The sequence below is a fragment of the Panthera tigris genome, chromosome C1, assembly GCF_018350195.1.
Source record: "Panthera tigris isolate Pti1 chromosome C1, P.tigris_Pti1_mat1.1, whole genome shotgun sequence".
NCBI classification, from domain to species: Eukaryota; Metazoa; Chordata; class Mammalia; order Carnivora; family Felidae; genus Panthera; species Panthera tigris.
In genome coordinates, this window is record NC_056667.1 from 77,848,674 (window position 1) to 77,869,875 (window position 21,202).

The 21,202-nt window shown below is 37.6% G+C and overlaps 1 protein-coding gene across 16 annotated transcripts in view; it reads right to left on the reverse strand.

The window, feature by feature from the left end:
- Window positions 1-12,022: 12,022 nt before the first annotated feature.
- The window catches only part of EVI5 (ecotropic viral integration site 5), a 236,664-nt gene continuing 227,484 nt past the window's right edge, over window positions 12,023-21,202 (reverse strand). For 10 of the 16 annotated variants that reach the window (XM_042997888.1, XM_042997886.1, XM_042997889.1 and 7 more), the window contains one exon: window positions 12,023-12,428. In XM_042997888.1, the coding sequence (XP_042853822.1) occupies window positions 12,117-12,428 (312 nt within the window). In that variant the 3' untranslated portion in view covers window positions 12,023-12,116. Of the gene's footprint in view, window positions 12,429-12,750; window positions 12,890-21,202 lie in introns of those variants that run through there. The other 6 variants (XM_042997893.1, XM_042997894.1, XM_042997892.1 and 3 more) reach the window with 3 other exon arrangements.

Here is a 21,202-nt window from a genome sequence, read left to right on the forward strand (position 1 = left end):
AACATAAAAAAAAATTAGAAAAGAATCTTACAACTCAACAACAACAACAAACCCAACCCAATTAAAAATGCATACGGGATACAGACTTCAAGCTATACTACAAAGCTGTAACCATCAAGACAGTATGGTACTGGCACAAGAACAGACACTCAGATCAATGGAACAGAATAGAGAACCCAGAAATGGACCCACAAACGTATGGCCAACTAATCTTTGACAAAGCAGGAAACAATATCCAATGGAATAAAGAGTCTCTTCAGCAAGTGGTAATGGGAAAACAGAACAGCAACATGCAGAAGAATGAACCTGGACCACTTTCTTACACCATACACAAAAATAAACTCAAAATGGATAAAAGACCTAAATGTAAGACAGGAAGCCATCAAAATCCTCAAGAATAAAGCAGGCAAAAACTTCTTTGATTCTGGCCACAGCAACTTCTTACTCAACACGTCTCTGGAGGCAAGGGAAACAAAAGCAAAAATGAACTACTTGGACCTCATCAAAATAAAAAGCTTCTGCACAGCGAAGGAAACAATCAGCAAAACTAAAAGGCAACTGACGGAATGGGAGAAGATATTTGCAAATGACATATCAGATAAAGGGTTAGTATCCAAAATCTATAAAGAACTTATCAAACACGACACCCAAAACACAAAGAATCCAGTGAAGAAATGGGCAAAAGACACGAATAGACACTTCTCCAAAGAATACGTCCAGATGGCCGACACATGAAAAAATGCTCAACATCACTCATCATCAGGGAAATACAAATCAAAACCACAATGAGATACCACCTTACACCTGTCAGAATGGCTAACATGAACAACTCAGGCAACAACAGATGTTGGCGAGGATGCGGAGAAAGAGGATCTCTTTTGCATTGTTGGTGGCAATGCAAGCTGGTGCAGCCACTCTGGAAAACAGTCTGGAGGTTCCTCAAAAAAACAAAAATAGAACTACCCTACGACCTACCAATTGCACTACTAGGCATTTATCCAAGGGATACAGGTGTGCTGTCTTGAAGGGACACATGCACCCCCATGTTTATAGCAGCACTATTAACAATAGCCAAAGTATGGAAAGAGCCCAAATGTCCATCGATGGATGAATGGATAAATTTTATATATATATATATATATATATATATATATATATATATATATATGTTGGAGTATTATATACACATACACACAATGGAGTATTACTCGGCAATTACAAAGAATGAAATCTTGCCATTTGCAACACACATGCACCCCCATGTTTATAGCAGCACTATTAACAATAGCCAAAGTATGGAAAGAGCCCAAATGTCCATCGATGGATGAATGGATAAATTTTATATATATATATATATATATATATATATATATATATATATATGTTGGAGTATTATATACACATACACACAATGGAGTATTACTCGGCAATTACAAAGAATGAAATCTTGCCATTTGCAACTATGTGGATGGAACTGGAGGGTATTATGCTAAGTGAAATTAGAGAAAGACAAAAATCATATGACTTCACTCATATGAGGACTTTAAGAGACAAAACAGGTGAACATAAGGGAAGGGAAACAAAAATAATAGAAAAACAGGGAGGGGGACAAAACAGAAGAGACTCATAAATATGGAGAACAAACTGAGGGTTGCTGGAGGGGTTGTGGGAGGGGGGATGGGCTAAATGGGTAAGGGGCACTAAGGAATCTAATCCTGAAATCATTGTTGCACTATATGTTAACTATGCTAACTAAACTTTGGATGTAAGTTTTAAAAAATAAAAAATAAAATTTAAAAAATGCATAAGGGATTTATTTATTTCTAATTTTTATTTATTCTTGAGAGAGAGAAAGTGCAGGCGCACATGTGAGAGCATGGGGTGGGGCAGAGAGAGAGGGAGAGAGAGAGAACCCCAAGCAGGCTCTGCGCTGACAGCACGATGCAGGGCTCGAACTCACAAGCTGTGAGATCAGGACCTGAGTTGAAATCAAGAGTCGGATACTTAAATGACTGAGCCACCCATGCACCCCAATGCATAAGACATTTAAATAGACATTTCCAAAAAAGATATACAAGGGGTCATTTAGCACATGAAAAGATGACCAACATCATTAGTCATTAGGGAAATGAAAATCAAAACCACAATAAGATACTATTTCACACCTACCTGGATGCCTAAAATAAAAAGGACAATAAGTATTGAAGGAATAGAGAAATTAGAACTCTCATACATTGTTGGTGGAATTGTAAAATACTGCAGACACTTAAAACAATTTGGTAATTCCTCAAAATGTTACCAAAAAACAGAGTTACCATACGACCCAGAAATTGCACTTTTAAGCATACATCCAAGAGAACTGAAAAACCTATATCCACACAGAAATGTGTACAAAAATGTTCACAGTGGCATCATTCATGATAGCAAAGAACTAGTAACAGTCCAAATGTTTTTCAAGTGACGAATGGATAAACAAATGTGGTGTACCCACACACTGGACTATTATTTGGGGGAAAAAAGGGAATGAGATACTAATACATGCTACAATATGAACGAGTCTCAAAAACATGCTAAGTGAATCACACACAAAAGGTTATATATTGTATAATTCCGTCTATGTGAAATGTCTCAAATAGACAAATCTATAGAAACAAAGTAGACTAGTAACTGCCTACTAATAGTAGGGACTGAGGGAAGGCGAGAATAGAGAGTGACCACTAATGAGTGTGGGGTTTCTTTTTGGGGGTGATGAAAATATTCTGAAATTGATGTGAATTTTCTGAAATTCGTGAGCCACTGTCATTAGTGATGATGGTTGAATAACTCTGTGAGTATACTAAAAATCGTGTAATTGTATACTCCAGAAGGCCAATTTTTTGGGTGTGTGAATTATATCATAATAAAGTCATTATTTAAAAAATGTATTTAGGGGGCGCCTGGGTGGCTCAGTCGGTTAAGCGGTCATGATCTCGCGGTCCGTGAGTTGGAGCCCCGCGTCGGGTTCTGTGCTGACAGCTCAGAACCTAGAGCCTGTTTCAGATTCTGTGTCTCCCTCTCTCTGACCCTCCCCCGTTCATGCTCTGTCTCTCTCTGTCTCAAAAATAAATAAACATTAAAAAAAATGTATTTAGAATAGTTAACATAGTAAGTACCATGTTTCCAAATATTCACTTCTCTCTGGGGGAGTCTGAATCATGTGACTTACCTTAGCTAATGAAATATGGCTGGAAGTGATACAGATCACTTCCTAGCCAAAGTTTGGGGAACCATATCACTCATGTTGTTCAACATATCACTCTTCCCTTTGCCATAACAATCAGCAATGTTCAAAATAGAAGTGGCTTTACCAGCCTGGGTCCTAGAGTAAAAACAATGTAGAGCAGAGCAGCGGGCAACTTTTGACGGACACGTAGCATGAGTGAGAAAAGATGTTGTAAGCCATTTTAGGGTATGTGATTTTAGGGCGTGTGGTAACAACAATAATGACAACAGAAAGAACAAGAACAACAACTAATATTATTACCCACCACCGGCAGAAATTAGGAAATAGAGACTGTCAGGCCAGCACTTCAAATCAGTAACTATTTTCTGAGTGGCCTGTATTGATTGGTTCTGGGGATTCAGAGAGAGATGCCATGCACAATTTCTCATTAGCTAACATCGATTGAGCACTTACTGAGTTACTATGTGCCCAGCCCTTTTGGGCTTTGGCACATGTGTTGTCTCCAGTCTCACCAAAGAGCAGTTTGGTGATGAACAAGAAGCTTCTCCAATTTTGACCCACAAATAGACAATTCTATTTTAGAGAAATTAGTGAAGCAAATGAAAGGCTGTGGGATCCGTTTAAAATAGCCACAGAGTGTCAAGGGCTGTGAGCCAGACCAAACAGCACACCTTCCCACACGCCCCACTTGGGCCTGTGATTACTCAAATCCCAGCATTGGCCCAGGCTGCTGCCCGCCGGGAACACCCCTCCAAAGAGCACAACTGGAAGGTAGTTTGCCAGGAAAGGGCAGAGCTAGACTGTATCTGGGGGGAGATGCATGACATTTTTCTTCATATTTATAAATTTATGTTTAACATCATGACTCCCCACTGTTTGGTTTTCCACCTCCTCACCTGGCAGTTTGCTTTTGCAGCACTGGCGGGAGCTCAGTCAGGCTGAGGAGGCAGGGGAGAGACATGGCTCAGAGACTCCTTTAGACTGAGCAGCCTAAGCCTGACCAGAAGCTTATCTGGTAGTCAGGAGGCTGCAGAGATGAACATTTATTAAGGCACCAAAAGTTTTAAACTCTGTAAATGGAGCATAGTTGGTACAGTCCTGTGCTCTGGTGAAGGATCAGGGGCAGAAGCTGGACCTTGAAGCATATAAAACAGATGTGACAATGCAGGACAGTGGGGTATATACATGCGGTCCCTTCTACTCATGGGGAAGAGTCAGCCTCATGGAGGTTAGGCAGAGTATCTTGAAGGGAGCTATACAGCAAACACCAAGAGGGGCACCTAGTCCAGTCCTGGAGTGGGAGGGGCAGAGACCAGAAAAGCCTCTGCCGGAAGAGGAAGAAGAGTCCTTGGCTGGGTAGGAGACACCAGGCTCAAGGCACGGTGACTTGACTGTTTGTTCTGCTCCCATCTGCTGTGAAGGGCTGTGTGCAGTGGCTGCTGTCCCACCCCCTGAAGCAGAGGCAGGGAACAGTTAGGGGCTCCCAGGTGCATCTCAACTGCCACAGCATCTCTCGGCCTTGGAGTCTCTCATGTGTACAGTATGCATTTCCTTTAAAAAAAAATTAGAGAAATATCTTTAAAGCCAACTAGTTTCTTTCCACCTGGCCCCCGATCTCTCCTGTTACTGAGGACAGCCTCAGAAAAGATCCCTCGCAGCCTCTGAAAAAGCGGCCAGCCTGGGTGACAGATCTTACATGGACACAATAGCAGCTACCTTCTGAGAGTCGACTAAGGAGGATTTAGAATGGTTCTCTGGGCCTGAGATCCCACACACTACTTGAAGATGTTTCATTTCTAGATATCTTTGGTGAAATCTAGAGTGCAAGGAGGGCTGTGACCACACACTCAAATCAGGAGATATTAGCACCTATGTATGAGCAGGTCATTGGATAGGAGACAGTGGGGCACACTAGGCAGTTGTGACAGGGATCATAGGCCCTGCCATGGTGCAATATGGGGCTTCTGGGTGGGCAGGGAGCAGGGAAGAGGTCAAAGGAGACCATTCCCCCATTTTGGACAATAACCTTTGAATTCCCACGATATTGTATCTGTACACTTACATCTCTCATTCCACGTGTGAAGACAGGAGGCGGTCTGGTTCCTCTTTGGCCTCATCAGTGCCTGCCTGATGTCTTGTGCGAAAGCAGTATTCAGTAATTAGAGGTCTCTGGGGCTAGGCTGGCTGCACTGGGATTCTGGATTTCCCCCTGGTTATTTGTTTCCAAAGATGTTTATCCCATTTTAATAATAAACAAACTGAAGTGTAATGATTTACTCAACTACTCATTCATTCATTCATTCATTCATTCAAGAAATATTTATTGTGAGCCAAGGCACTATCCTGAGTAACTGGGGATAGAGATAAACCGTAATGTTTTTATTCTTGTGTGGGTAGACGAGAACAAATGAAAATGTAAAATGTATACAACGTCACATAGTTGTCAGAGCTATGGAGAAAAATAAACCCGGGAAGACACTTAAAAAGGAATGGTCAGGTAAGGCCTCCTATGTGGGTGATACCTGAGCAGAAACCAGGAGGCGGTGGGGAGCTAGCCTTGTGGGAATGCACCCAAACACCATTCCAGGAAGGGCAAGCCTCTGGATGGGAGTAAGGTGTTTAAGGAGCAGCAAGGAGGCCATAGAATTCTGTGATTTGTTGAGGTTTCTACAACACAAACTGGAGCCACAGTAGTTAGAAATCTACATCTAAAAAAATTTTTTTTCAGTAGTTTTATAACTACTCAGATTTTTTTTTAATTTTAATGTTTATTTATTATTGAAAGACAGAGAGACAGAGCATGAGCATGGGAGGGGAAGAGAGAGGGGAGACACAGAATCTGAAACAGGCTCCAGGCTCTGAGCTGTCAGCACAGAGCCCGATGTGGGGCTCGAACCCACAAACTGCGAGATCATGACCTGAGCTGAAGTCAGACACTCAACCAACTGAGCCACCCAGGTGCCCCTATAAGTACTCAGATTTTAGGTTTTTTTCCCCCTTCGATATATCTTTATTTGAACATATTTAATTATAAGCTGACTTTATTAACATGCCTAACTTTTACCATTTTAACAATTTTTAAGCATACCATTCAGCAGCATTACATTCTGTGTTGTGCAGCCATCACTACTATCCATTTCCATAACTTTCTCATCACCCCAAAAATGTCTGTATTTATTAAACACTAACTCCCCTTTCCCCTACACCCTTATCCCTTGTAACATCTACTTTATTTCTGTCTCTTTGGATTTGTTATTCTAGGTACTTCCTATCAGTGGAAACATATTATGTATTGAGCTTATTTTATTTAGCATGTTCTCAAGGTTCATCCATATAGTACATCCATGTAATACTCCATTATAGTATGCATTAGAATTTCATTTTATAGTTAAGTAATATTCCATTGTATGTATGCTGCATTTTATTTACTTTCATCTGTTTATAATGGTTATGAGTGTAGAGCCTACTTAAGATTTTTTCTCTCTCCCTCTGCCCCTCTTCCTAGCTCAAACACTCTCAAAATAATAATAATAATAATAAAAATAATGGTCATGTTGTTTCTACCTTTTGGCTATTGTGAATAATACTGTTATGAACACACTGGTGTACAAATATCTGTTTGAATCTCTATTTATTTATTTACATTTATTTATTTTTGAGAAACAGTGAGACAAAGCATGAGCGGGGGAGGGGCAGAGAGAGAAGGAGACACAGAATCTGAGGCAGGCTCCAGGCTCTGAGCAAGCGGTCAGCACAGAGCCTGATGCGGGGCTGGAACCCACGAACTGTGAGATCATGACCTGAGCCTAAGTCAGACGCTCAACCGACTGAGCCACCCAGGTGCCCCATGAATCTCTTTAGTATATACCTAGAAGTGGAATTGCTGAATCATATGGTAATTCTGTTCAACTTTTCTGAGGAACTGCCAGAACTTTTCACAATGGCTGCACCACTTTACATTCCCAACAATGTATGAGTTCCAATTTTTCCATATCCTTGCCAACACTTTCTTTTTTAATTGCCATCCTAATAAGTGTGAACTGGCACCTTATGGCTCAGGTGTTACTTTTCATACTGACTACTACAAAGAGTCAAAATTTGCAATCTATCTTCAATAAATGTATATATTTTTAGTTTGGGTTCTACTGGTTGTTTTTTGACCCACTTCTAAATTTATACCACAAATCGTCAACCAGCAGTGATTTCCATTCTCCCTCCTCCTTACAGGGCACATCGGCAACAACTGGAGACCTTTTGGGTTGTCACAACTGAAGGAGGGGTGGTTACTAGAAATCTAGTGGGTAGAAGCCAAGGATGCTACTAGACATCCCTATGATGTACAGGACAGCTTCCTGCCACAATTTGGCCTCAAAAGTCAATAGTGTCAAGGTGGACAGACTCTGGATTATGACTATCTTGTCATATATCATATACCTTTATAAAGTGTCTTAAACCCTTTAGGAATAAAGCAGAATATATAGTGAACTACTGCTTCTGAACTAAATGATATTAACATTGTGATAAAGATGCAGAAAGCATAACTTTCTTTTCACAATAGCACATTCAAATTAGATATCTGAATATATTTATTAACTTAGTTGCTAATCAATCACCTAAAATGCAATGTGAGATGAAAATATCACTATTAATATTTTCAAACAGCATGTTTCTTGAAGAAAGTAACAAATCTAGGTATGTTACCTTTCACTAAATTGAAAAATGTCATGTACCAGGCTCTGTGTTTGGCACTAATTATACATGGGTGGGCCAGGCAGATATGGTCCCTCTACCCACGGAACACAAACCTCATTAGTGAATATGTGATATTAAGCCACGCATTTTTTAACAGTGTTTTCATGCCTCTCCCCTTTTAGGTTGAATCGTTTAAGGAAACAAATTCTTATAAAATGAAAAACTTTAATAATTGTTTAAAGCAAAGGCACAAGTAAACATTTCAGGTTATCATACAATGTTATAATAAGAAATTCCAACAGTAAAATGAAAAACATTACAATTGTGCATCTCTATAGTATATCTAATGCATTATTCTATCATCTTTTCTTTGGAGTGAAAAGAAAGGATAGGTACGGTACATCAATGAAAATGTGATGTAAAAAGTTGGATATAAATAGCATCCACTCCACTTTTAACCAGGAATTTTAATTTCAGGAAAATGAATTCAATTAAAATTAATTAGTTTAAAAAACTGTTTTGTTAATGATAGAGCAGCAATAACTTTCAGGCTAAAGTACACTTTTAATAAAGTAAACCAACGATTTCATAAACCATTAGCTGTTGACGTCTGGTACTACGCAATAATCAAGCTGGCCACGAAAGGGCTTTACCAAAATACGATTCATATACTTATTTTACTTTAAATCTGAAAATTTTAATGTATTATGTAAAATATAAAGGAGAATATGGAACCAATTCATTTATGATGCTAGAAATAAAATACTTTAAAAGGCCTAGACTTTGTTTTCAAAGGCACTATCTGGAGAGTAACAAGCTGCAAGCTCTGAGCTAAGACAAAGTTGGTTTTTTTTCTTCCAAACTAGCCTGCCAGTTAATTGAGACTTGATGTCTCAATTAATCATCAAACACTGAGTATGTAATATCCATTAGGGAAGAAATTGTGCAATGTTTTATCTTTGACTGCTTTTTTCAGGAAGAAAAATTTACCAATGATTTTTAAAAGGCTGTTGGAATATTTGCTTGATCTAAAAGTTCTGTTTCATCACCTCAATGCAATTTCCACTTTATTCAGATCACCTGTAGCCTCTACCTTTAGCGTTTCAACCTAGATAGCAATGACATGAAGGTAGCTATCCTGAGAGAGTACTTTTTGTGTGAGTTTGTTATTTTATTCACTTTTTCCTCCCTGAATATTCTTCAACTCTAGGTGTTTAACTGAGTAACATTTAAATGACACAAAGTACCAGAGACTAAATAAAATCTATCAAGAGAACACTTTCCAATACCTCAGAAGTCTTAATTTGAATGTCAAATTAGGGCATAGTAACCTATTGCATCCAAAAAACCAGGAAGATTTTAAACCTTTCTAAGGAGTATTTGAATCAAAGCTCTTGCATGAGACGATTGTTGTTTCTATTTTTTCACTGTCCAAATTATAAGAATATCATTGGATTAAGGTTTATTTACCATGATTCTTTTAAAACCTAATTCCTAACCAGAAAACAGTACTTGGAAAATGCTCTGAGAATATCTTTCAAATTTACCACAATTCTAGAAAGAGGTCCTTAACGTCAAATTAAAACATTGACTCATTGAGGCATACTCTAAAGGTCAATACGCATGCTTGAAAGAACAGTGCTGGGATTCTGGAATTCTTCCCTGTCTTTCTCCATTTCCAAAGGTACAGACATCCTTCCAAAATTTTCGGTGGCATCAAAGACTTCATGATATAAAACAGCTGGAACATTTTCCATTTTGAATAGTTATGAGTTTAAGAATCACTAGGACATTTTAGGCTTCCAAACCATTAGTTCAACAGCAAAAGCAAATAGTTCAATCTTCTACTAACACAAACTTAAGAATTAACCTACATTTTACAGTATCTAAACCAAGGGCCCACAGACTTTTTCTCTAAAGTGCCAGATAGTAGTTATTTTAGGCTGTTTGTGCCATACAGTCTCTGTTGAAACTACCCAAGTCTGCCATGGTAGCACAAAAGCAGCCATAGACTATATGTAAATGGATAAGCATGGAGGTAAGGTCCAAAAAATTTTATGTATTGACACAATTTCATATGATTTTCATGTGACACAACGTTATTGTGTTTTTGATTTTTCTCCCCAAGTATTTAAAAATTAAAAACCACTCTTATTTTTGTGGGTCATGTAAAAACAGGAAGCTGGCTCAAATAGGCTCATGGGGTGTAGCTGCTGACCCTTGGTCTAGATCATTTAGATTTCTTAATGTGGGGGTCAAAGCAATCATGTAGCCATGACTCATCTCATTTTACCTGGGCATCAAGAGCCTCTAGGCTAACAGTACTGAACCCCAAAAGAGAATCCCAAAAGCACCGGTCAGATGATTCTAGTAACAGTATCTACACTCATAAGCTGTGTAGAGTTTATGAGTGTTGATACTAATATCTATACATAGATATAGATCTATATATATTCAGGAAACATTTCAATCACATTGTCAGAAAAGTAGAGAATTGAGAAATCCATTAGCTGAGGCTTTTCAGCTTGGTGTCAGACATATCGATTAACATTTTGGCTCTGCTACTTACTAATTTGTGACCACAGGTAAATTAATCACTAGAATTTAACCTGGTGATACGGACAAAACAGGCATATTTTCAAGCTTGTTTCTCAAGCCTACAAAGGGCTTGCTGGAAAAGCCTACTCCGTGATATACCATAAGGCTTAACTCCTAGTTTTAGGTACAAAACTATTTTGTCTTTTCTACTCCATTCTGTCATATAAATTTTTTTCCTGCATGCAACATATTGTGCAAAGTTGCATCTCCATATATACAGAATCCTACTTTCCTCTTATCCTTGAAGGCCATTTTTTTCATAGGCTGAAGAAAATGAGAGTGGAAAGCATCCAGTCAACACATTCTTGTTATCTTTACACAATCTAAGTGTAATTTGGTATTCCACCAATCTATCAATGACAGGCATTCAGATTTCTAGGAAAAAAGTCTAGACGATAAAAATGAAGAACTGGTAGGAAAGAATTCTTATGGCTTCATCTATGGATTAGTAACAAGAGAATCTGAAGATAATGCTTGTAGATTATTTGCAGATATAATTTTTGTGTATCTTGGACATCAGTCCATTGCTTAAATTATATTAAGTAGATATTAGCACTAAGTAATATGTGCTATAACCTCTTTAATCATGAAAAATTTATTAGTTATATACACATGAAGTAAAATATGTCACCAATAGTGTTTTTGAAGCAAGCATTAGTTAACTTATGAATCTGCTAGTGTTGAATACTAAGCAAAATACTAAAGCTATTAAAATATTAGTGTTTGGTTTCATTTTCAATTTTCTTTTAACCTATTATTTACAGAAGTCCTGTTAGAATGCTGAAGGCAGTCATTTTGCAACACATATATTCTCCATATAAAATGATGTTCAGTGCTGGGTGATACAGATTTATAAATATGGACAACACAATTTATTTGTAGTTAACCTACTACTCTGACCAGTAGGCAACGCATGGAAGCATCATATGCACATAAAAGTTAGAAATTAAAACAAAACTTAAAACTCTCAAGACAGATGACCATAATTTTGTGTTTGTAAAATTATATGGAAAAAAAAGCCTTTGTGGTTGGGAGCTTTCAGTGGCCCACTACTAAAACAGTAACTTTAACTGGAAAAAAAATTCCCCCAACACAAAAACACAAGATAAATTATATGTATATCTTGGTCAAATGTTTATAGACAGCTGCTATGAAAACAAAGTGATAAACATAATTTGTTGAATGAGCGTGAAATATTGCACAAAAGCAGTTTTGTCTGAAGAAAATCCAATTTTCCATTGTTCTGAACTTGAAAATGCTTCCCACATATAGACATAATTGAATTTTCTAAATAAGAAACATTAATATTCAGTAATACTGTTAGAATCTTATTTTTCCCATTAACCATATTCCAGTCTACTTTATGGCAATGGTAAGTCAGTGGTGAAGATTTGGCAAAGATAAAAAGGCAGACTGTAAAATATATATATATATATATATATATATATGTATGTATATATATATATATATATATATATATATATATATGTATGTATATGTATGTATATACGTATGTACATATGAAACAGATACGTTCCAAAAACCCTTAATCATATGATAACCAGTCCCTTAAAAAACCCCACAGTCTAGTTCACAGTGATGGTCAGACAGTGGTTGAGTACGATTCTTTTCTTTGGGACTGCTCCTTTCGAGCCACTTGGTTGCTGTCTCTGGTCTCCAGCACACTGTCTTCTGTTTCGCTTTCACTACCATCTGCCACAGCGGGGTCCAAAGACGTTGGGCCAGATTTTCTGTGCAAAGGAAAACCAACACCACTCTCCTGTAAAGAATTATCTATAAAATCTTCATCAGAGGAATGGAATGATTCATCATCTCCTATTAAATGGTTGACAATGTGGATTCCATCAAAAGGAGGCTGGCCTGAGAAGACCCTCTGTCCTTTTAGGCACCTGAGCTGTCAAAACAAAATCCAAGTTAATATTCTCAACTGGAGGAAACACAAACACCAAGAAAGCAAATGTTTCATGTTTAAAAGAGAAGATGCCTTGATTTCTTTTCCATTTATATATAAAATAGTTACTACTAATTTTTGAGTGCCTCCTATATGTTATGTAATGGGCATATAACTTATTTTAATTGAATGATCACAACAGTCCTATGTGGTAGATTTCATCATCCCCATTTAGAGATTAGGAAATGTAAACTCAGGTAGAATAACTTGCTGAGGACATATTTCAACAACTAACACAACATGGACAATCTTGTTACTGTCCCTGGATTATTTTGAGGTAAATCCCAGACATTCTGTCAGTTTACCTGTAAATATTTCAGCATGCATCTCTAGAAGATGTGGACTTAAAGACCATACTCTGAACTATCATACACGCTGACTTTTGAGAGTGTGACTCCATAATTCTGTTACAAAAGATGAAAATTTGCTATGAGTCTCCATCCTATTATAATATCCCAAAGACAACCAAAGACTCACTCAGGGCAGGAATGCTTCGTCCCACTAGTGACATTTCTCTCTGCATGGAAGGAATGCCAGTAATATATCATTTTGCCTTCTCTCCCCTACTCCTCCTTAGGGAGAAGGAGCAACTTCTCTCATGAGGCAAGAGGGGAGAAGAATGACATGTATTGCTCACCTATTTCTCTTCTCTTTCCACGTTTCAGAGCCAACTTTTGGCTATCCCAGGAGTTTCACACAGCCAGACCTTCACATGGGAAGGGCTGTGGATGTTATACGCTACCTGTTACTGGGTGGGAAAGTCTAATTCTAGAGCTCAGCAATGAAAAACCCATTGTTGTCATACTTCTAAACCACATTTTCCAAAACCAGCTTTATCAGGATTAGAAGTGATTTCTTTGTATTATCTCCCACTTCTTTGCCTAAGTTCTCACAAATTCCCAAATCCACAACCATGGATCCTACCATTTCTACTACCATATAATTGAGACATCAGCCCTGTTCTCAAAAGCTGAGGTTTTAAATATGAAATTTAATGCTGATATTGTCAGTTGTTTTATTTCTCCCACACACCATGCATTTTCTCCTACAATAGAGCAGAAGAGTTAAAAACAAAAACATTAAGAGAAAAAAACTATCAAAATCTACCTTGACTTGCAAGAATTTTTGCTGAAATACATCCCATGCCTTCTACCCTTACCATTACTATCAACCTTCAACTTTGTTTCTCAGGGACAATTTCCTGGTCACTCGCTATCTTTCAAATCTTAAGATAAAGCCTATGTGAAATATTCAGGAAATGTTACATATACTTTCAAAACTAACGGTTCTGAGAGTAAAGAGATTACAGCCTTGCCATAACACCTCCCAGCTTCCCCGACAGACTTCCAGGAAGAAGTGAAGAAACCTCAGCACTTCCCTGCTGGTGTGGGAACAATGGGAAACAAGAGGGATGCTGAGACTCAGTACAGCAATGTCTGCCTCAGGCAAACCTTCAACCACAAAGGAAGTCCTATGCCCTAAGTCAAGAGAACGAAATTACAGTGAGGTACAGTGTAATTTAAGTAATACCTTTTCCCCTGGCAGAGCAGAAAGTTTTTAGGGAAACTAAAAGTTTTAAGTTTTTAGGGAAAGGGCACAGAGCACCACAAAGACCTCCCCTTAATTGTGATACCCACTGCATTACTACAACCGCCACGTTCTGATGCAATATCCTATCACCATATTGCAACACATGATTTATAGCTCCAAGTGTTAAATTAAGTCAGTTAATCTCTTCCTTTCTTTTTTCCCAGACCCTTTTGAAGAAATAATATGGAACATGTGTCTTCCTTTTCCCTGGCTGTTACAAAAGGAGTGTGGCAGAGGAACCGCAACTTCCCAATTGTTTGGAAAGCTGTAGCTCTAACAAAATTTATTGCATTTAAAAAACTACAGCCTCATATCAGATGTAATAAGTGACCTCAAACATTATATAAAACTAACTCCAGGTTGAAGGGTTATTTCCTCAATGTCAAGGGGATGCAATTAAAGCTTCTTTACTTGAGAACTGCTAATAAAGAATAGCAACAGCATAAAGGAATTTTGGAGAGAAGAAAAAGGTGAAGGTAAGGGACTGTGGTAAAACTGAAGCTATCCCTTAGTTATATCCTAGACCTAGGAGTGTGCACACCGGTTCTGAGAGGGACAAGGCCTGTATAGGCCCTGAAAGTGGACATTTAGGCAAGGAATTCCAGGGTACTGAGAACCCATAATGCACTCTATAAGGGCCTGAACTTCAGGTCAGGATGTCTGGGGGAATCCTCATCCCATGAAGAGAGGTTTGGCTGGAGGAAGGCCAGAGCTGGGCCTTCTAAAGTGTAAAATCTTGGGTGTCTGGATCTAAGAGCTGTACTGATGATCCTTATCACAAGACTTTCAGAGCTAATTATATTTAAACAACAAAAACCAGACTATTAATCTTTTCAACCCCACTCCCCCCAAAAAAACTTCCATGGATATTATTATTATTGGTATAAAATCAGATTAGCAAAGCTCAATATACAATCCACTGATCATCTGCATCAGGATAACCAAGGGTGATTATTAAAAATGCAGAATCTCTCCCCAGATCTAAGGAATCAAAATTCTGAGAATGAAACATTTTTTACAAACATCTCAGAAGATCTTGATACCTCAGTTTGAGAATCACTGTGGTAGATCTTCTGCTCAAACCAAATGGGCCTGAGTGAGAAAGGAGATGATTTACCTGAAATGGAACTCTTAATTATTCACAATAAAAGACCTTCTAAACCATGAACAACTGCCTATGTGGGTGTGGTATATAGAAATGGACACCATCTTTCAGTAGTACAACCAAGCTGTTCTGAGCCAACTCCACTATGTGATGGTTGAAACAAGAAGCTGTCTGTTTATGTGATGACAAAGTGAGCACAAAGAGCAGTTCACTTAAATGCCTTCTCCTGAAACTTTCTCCTGCTATAGGGTAAGGTTTGGCAGCGTTCAAAAGACCAGAATAATTCTGATGCACATCCCAGAGTAAGGACCACTACCTGATAGGCAGTGTTTTGCTTGGTTGGCTTTGCTTGCTCTTTTGGGTCAGTCATGGGATGAGGAATCTGACAAAAGCTATGGACTCACTCTCTGTCTTGAAAAGTACACATATGTACTTTAGCATACCCTTCTGTGGCCCCTTGTCTTTTCTAATTTTTGGTTAAAGACTGTTGGAACATCATTATAAAACAACAACAAAACGTAACTTTATGAAATGCCAGTAACACACTCATATTGTGAAAAAGATTTAAAAAGTATTATTTTTCAAGGTGAAATTAGAAATAGGTTTTAAAGTCACTGAATGTGAACGAAAGTACTTTTGAGATTCACCAAGGAAATAGAAGCACCAGGAATCTTTGGAATTTTAAGCAAAGGGACTCTTCTCTGGTGATCTTAGGATTTCCCCCAGAGAAGGCTCTCAGCCAGATCACAGTCAATGAACCCTACCCAGGCATTCAGGACTTCCTGCCAGCTTAAGTTCTCCAGGCCTAGAATTTGAGCAGGGAGTCAAATGTTAGCAGACATTTGGGGGGTGGGTGGGAGGGGAAGCATCTAAGAGATGCTGGGGGTAGGGGGAGAGGCAACTAGGAGGAAATAGACTATCTGGGGAAAAGAAAACTCTTTAAAAATTATTTATTTCCTCTGAAGAAACTTCTTCCATGTAAAACAACAACAACAACAAAAACAAAAAACAAAAAACAACCTCAGGATAGGCTAAAAAAAAGAGGTTTCAGACATGTATTTCTCTGACCTGAAAGACATGAGCTTTGAGATTAAAAAAGCCTGTCAAGTATCCATCACAGTGGATAAAAGTACACTTATACCATGGTACCTCACAATGAGATTTCAGGACACTGGGAACAAAGAAAAGATAAAGCATCCAGCCAAAACCAAAAACATTTTTTAATATAAAAGATTAAGAATCACAACGATATTAATTTCTCAACTGTAAAGACAGTAGAGCAGGTTCTTTATAATGCTAAGTAAAAATTTCCAATGTGTATTTTACAAAATTGTAATTATCTTAAAAGATGTCTTAAATACTGGGAATAAGTTAGTGGACTCCTGTGTTGTTTTGTCATCACCTAGCTATTTGGAAGCAAATGAAAAAGGATTTTTATTTTTATATATTTTTTTCTTAATAAATATGATCACATTTATTTTCAATAGTTTTTATTCTGCTACCAGGAATATTTGAGCATGCCTACTATATATAGCCTTGGCCAGCATGACCATTACACATTTTCCTCCATTATAAGAGGCACTATTATTGTCATTGTGTTTCTTTGACTACTGCTGGGATGGTTGAGATTCTCTTTTGTTTTCTTTTTATTCCAGTATAGTTAACATACACTGTTATGTTAGTTTAAGGTGTTAATATAGCGATTCAGCAATTCCATACATCACTCAGGGCTCATCACGATAAACCCTTAATCTCCACTCCTCAATCCCCATCACCTCTTTTACCCATCCCCTAACCCACCTCTCCTCTGCTAACTATCAGTTTGGTCTGTATAGTTAAGAGTCTCTTTCTTGGTTTCTCTCTCTCTCTAGAAAAAGGATTTTTAAATAACTTTGGCCTACTGAACTAGAAGATGTTTTAGAAAAATATAATACATAATCTAATTCTGTCCTTCAGGTTACTTTATTCTTACACGAGTACATAAAATAACAAGTTTACTGTGTAATAAAATGTTTCCTTCTAATGAATGCCTTCTAATTTCTGTAACATTTAAAAATAACTTGGGATTTTAGGCATTAAGTAGATTTGCCATTTGCCAAATATCAGCTAAAAGAACCAAAACCTACCACAGAGATGATGTGACAGACTATTCAACTTGGTGAGTCACTCTGGAGTCCTTACTTCTGTCAGAAAGTTGGTGATGTTAAGAGCATCCTTTGACTTCCTAATTCTTTAGCCAACAATTTATAAATTGTGTTATGTATAAGAACCACTTGGGAATATTATATTAAAAATGTGTAGATACTTGGGCCCTCTTCTCAGACACCTGGATTCAGCAGGTGGGGCTCTGGAATCTGTATTTTAAACAAGTACCTCAGATAATTCTGAATAGGATGATCCATAGATCACATTTTGAGAGACACTGGTCTAAATGGATCGTACTTAGGGATGTACTATATTAGAATCATGTTAAGAAAATCTGGTATGGATAAATAAATTTGAACTTAGGATGTTCTTATTAATTTATCACTGCCATCATCACAATGACCACTGTTGAATTTTAAAAATATGATGGCCTGATCTGGACACACAAACAAGTAGGGGGAAAAAAAAAGAAATAAAAATACAGAGAACTATGAGGGTAGTAAATATTTTAAGATATGACACTTCACCATCTAGTTTCAAATCTGGTTCCCATGGGGTGTTTCAGGGGATTCACCACTAAGGAACACCACCCAGTTTTAGACATCCCAACATCTCTGTCTATATTAAAGTGAGAGACCATGTGTGTTTATAAAACAGAGTCAGAACCTTCTCTTCTTTTCCTCCTATCAAATGTCAACCTTTAAGTTAAAATTTTATTCTGAGGATCAGCTTCATATCCAGGTGACAGACAATACCCTTTAAAGGATAATATGTCCAACCTTAGGAGTATAGTTCTAGCTTTACAGGCCTTGATAGAAAAAATATTTCTTAATACAACTCAACAGTCATATGAGAGAAACACACATAGGTGACTGTATCTGTAGGAGGGCGTGAGGAAGCATTTTGTTACAATAAGATATAATTTGCAATCAGTGAGGACAATGCTACAATGACAAGATACCTCTAATACACTTTGATGTTTTTTATCTAGATTAGTAATTTTAGGCTGATTTCTGCAACACAAAATTAACATTTTAAAATAAAGCTTAAATTTAAAGAATGTCTTTCTTTTTTAACAGAATCTATTTTTTTAAGTTTATTTTTATTTATTTTGAGACAGAGATAGAGAGCAAGTGAGGGAGGGGCAGAGAAAGAGGGAGACTGAATCCCAAGCAGGCTCTGCACTGTTAGCACAGAGCCTGATGTAGGGCTCAAACTCCCAAACTGTGAGATCATGACTTGAGCCGAAGTCCAGAGTCAGATGCTTAACTGACTGAGCCACCCAGGCACACCTAAATTTAAAAAAATTCTGTTTGGAATTTCATGTATTAAAAATGATTAGGTACTACTGTCAATGTTTTCAAAAACATCCCCATGATTATCTTATCAGACCTTGGTACTACTACTGTTAGTCTACTGCTTCTTTTGGGTCTAGGCTCTATCATCAGAACAGCAGAAAAGTTTTACTGTAATTGTGCTCCAGTTTTAGACAGGTCTCAAAGTCTGTATCCAGGGAAACTCAGGAGCTTTAACACACATGCAATGAAATATACCTTTAAGAGTGGAATCCTTTCCAGGTCTTTAAGTAGGGTCCTGATTTCTCTCTGAATCCCTGAGTCTGTATCAATTATTTTTTCTGGTTAGAAAGTATCACATGGTATCACACATCAGAAAAGCCCCATTAGAGAGGTGAAGTATGTGCTCAAAGTATGGAGGCAACAGACAGCATAGTAGGTCTGAGGAACTGTCAAAGCAGTTTAATATTAGGCTCTTAGGGATGTGTGAAGATGGGGGATGTGACATACAGGAATCTTAAAGGCATACTGTTAAGTCAAAGAAGTCAATCTGAAAAGGCTACATTAGGGGCGCCTGGGTGGCTCAGTCAGTTAAGCGTCCGACTTCAGCTCAGGTCACGATCTCGCGGTCCGGGAGTTCGAGCCCCGCATCAGGCTCTGGGCTGATGGCTCAGAGCCTGGAGCCTGCTTCCGATTCTGTGTCTCCCTCTCTCTCTGCCCCTCTCCCGTTCATGCTCTGTCTCTCTCTGTCTCAAAAATAAATAAACGTTAAAAAAAATTAAAAAAAAAAAAAGGCTACATTAGCGTATGATTCCACCTATATGACATTTTGAAAAAGGCAAAATTATCGAGACAGTACATAGATCAGTGGCTGCCAGAAGTTCAGAGGGAGGGAAGGAATGAATAGGTAGAGAACAAAGGGTTGTTAGGCAGTGCAACTATTTTGTATGACAATGTAATGGCAGACATGTATCATTAAACATTTGTAAAAACCCACAGAATGTACAGTCCAAACAGTGAACCCTAATGTAAATATGGACTTCAGGAATGTATCAATATTGGCTTATCAGTTATAACTTATATATGACACTAGCACAAGATGTTAATATCAGAGGAAACTAAGGGAACCCATTGAAGGAGAATATTCCTGCATTTTCTGGTCAATTTTTCTGTAAACCTAAGACTGTCTTTTATAATAAAGTCTATCAATTAAAAAAACTAGATGTTCTGTGATTTTTTTTTTTTTTTGTGGCCACTATACTATAATATCTAAACTGCTTGAGAAAACTCTGAGACTATGTCTGTTCCAAGAAAATGTTTAGGCTCATGTTTTGTGTGTGTGTGTGTGTTTGCTTTGTTTGTTTTTAAAGATTGTGTATTTAGGTAATCTCTATACCCAGTGTGGGACTTGAACTCACAACCCTGAGATCAAGATTTGCATGCCTTACCAACTGAGTCAGCCAGGCTCCCCTAGACTTTTTTTTTTTTTTTTTTTTTAAAGATAAAACACAGTAAAGCATATGGATTTTAAGTGTACAGGTTGATAAATTTTTACTTATGTATATGCCCATATAACTACCACCCAGATCAAGATATAAAACATTTCCAGTACCCCAGGAGGCCCCCTTGTGTCCTCTCCTCACCTGGGGATTACCTTCAAAGGTAACCACTATTCTGACATCTACCACCAAAGAATAGTTTTGCCTGTTCTCGGACCTAATATAAAGAATCATATGGTATATGCTCATTTGTGTCTGGCTCCTGTTACTCAACATTATGTCTGTGAGATTCACCCATGATGGCATGGATAGCAAAGTTCATTCTTTTTCATAATATTCCATTATGTAAATATGTCACAATTTATTTATTCATCTTATGTTAATGGCCACTTGTGCTGTTTCCAGCCTATTACATATAATGCTGCTATGAATATTCTTATGTTTTTTTGATGAATATAAGCACTCATTTCTCTTGAGTATATACCCAGGAGTATAACTGCTGGGTCATAGAGAATATGTGCATTAAGCTTTAGTAGATATTTCCAAACTATTTTTTAAAGTGTTGTAACATAAGCTCTTTAATTTCTCCAAGAGAACTTTGCCTTACTTTCTGCCAGGTTGGTTGTCAAAGCAAATTAATGGCCCCTTAACTGATCATACTGAGTAACTTCATTATAGATTCTTAGTAGTGGTGGTACAAGTTAGTAAAAGCACTTCTGAAAATGGTTTGACAGTATTTACTAAAGTTGAACATCTACATATCCTATACCTAGAATAGCTAAAATTACAGTTTGCTTGGCACAGTCCTAGATTATACCTGCTGCCACAATGTAATGATTAATGGTATCCTATCTTCATTCTCAAAAGTGTCCTGGTTTTAACAATAAATTGTAACAGTCACCCAGGAATCCCATTCCTAAGCGTATGAACAACAGAAACAAGTATAATACAGACTTGTAATAGGGTTCATGGCAATTTTATTCATAATAATGCCCAATGGAAATAACCCAAATGTTTATAAACTAGTATGATTAAATAAATTATGGTATATTCATACAATGAGACACTATACAGCAACAAAAA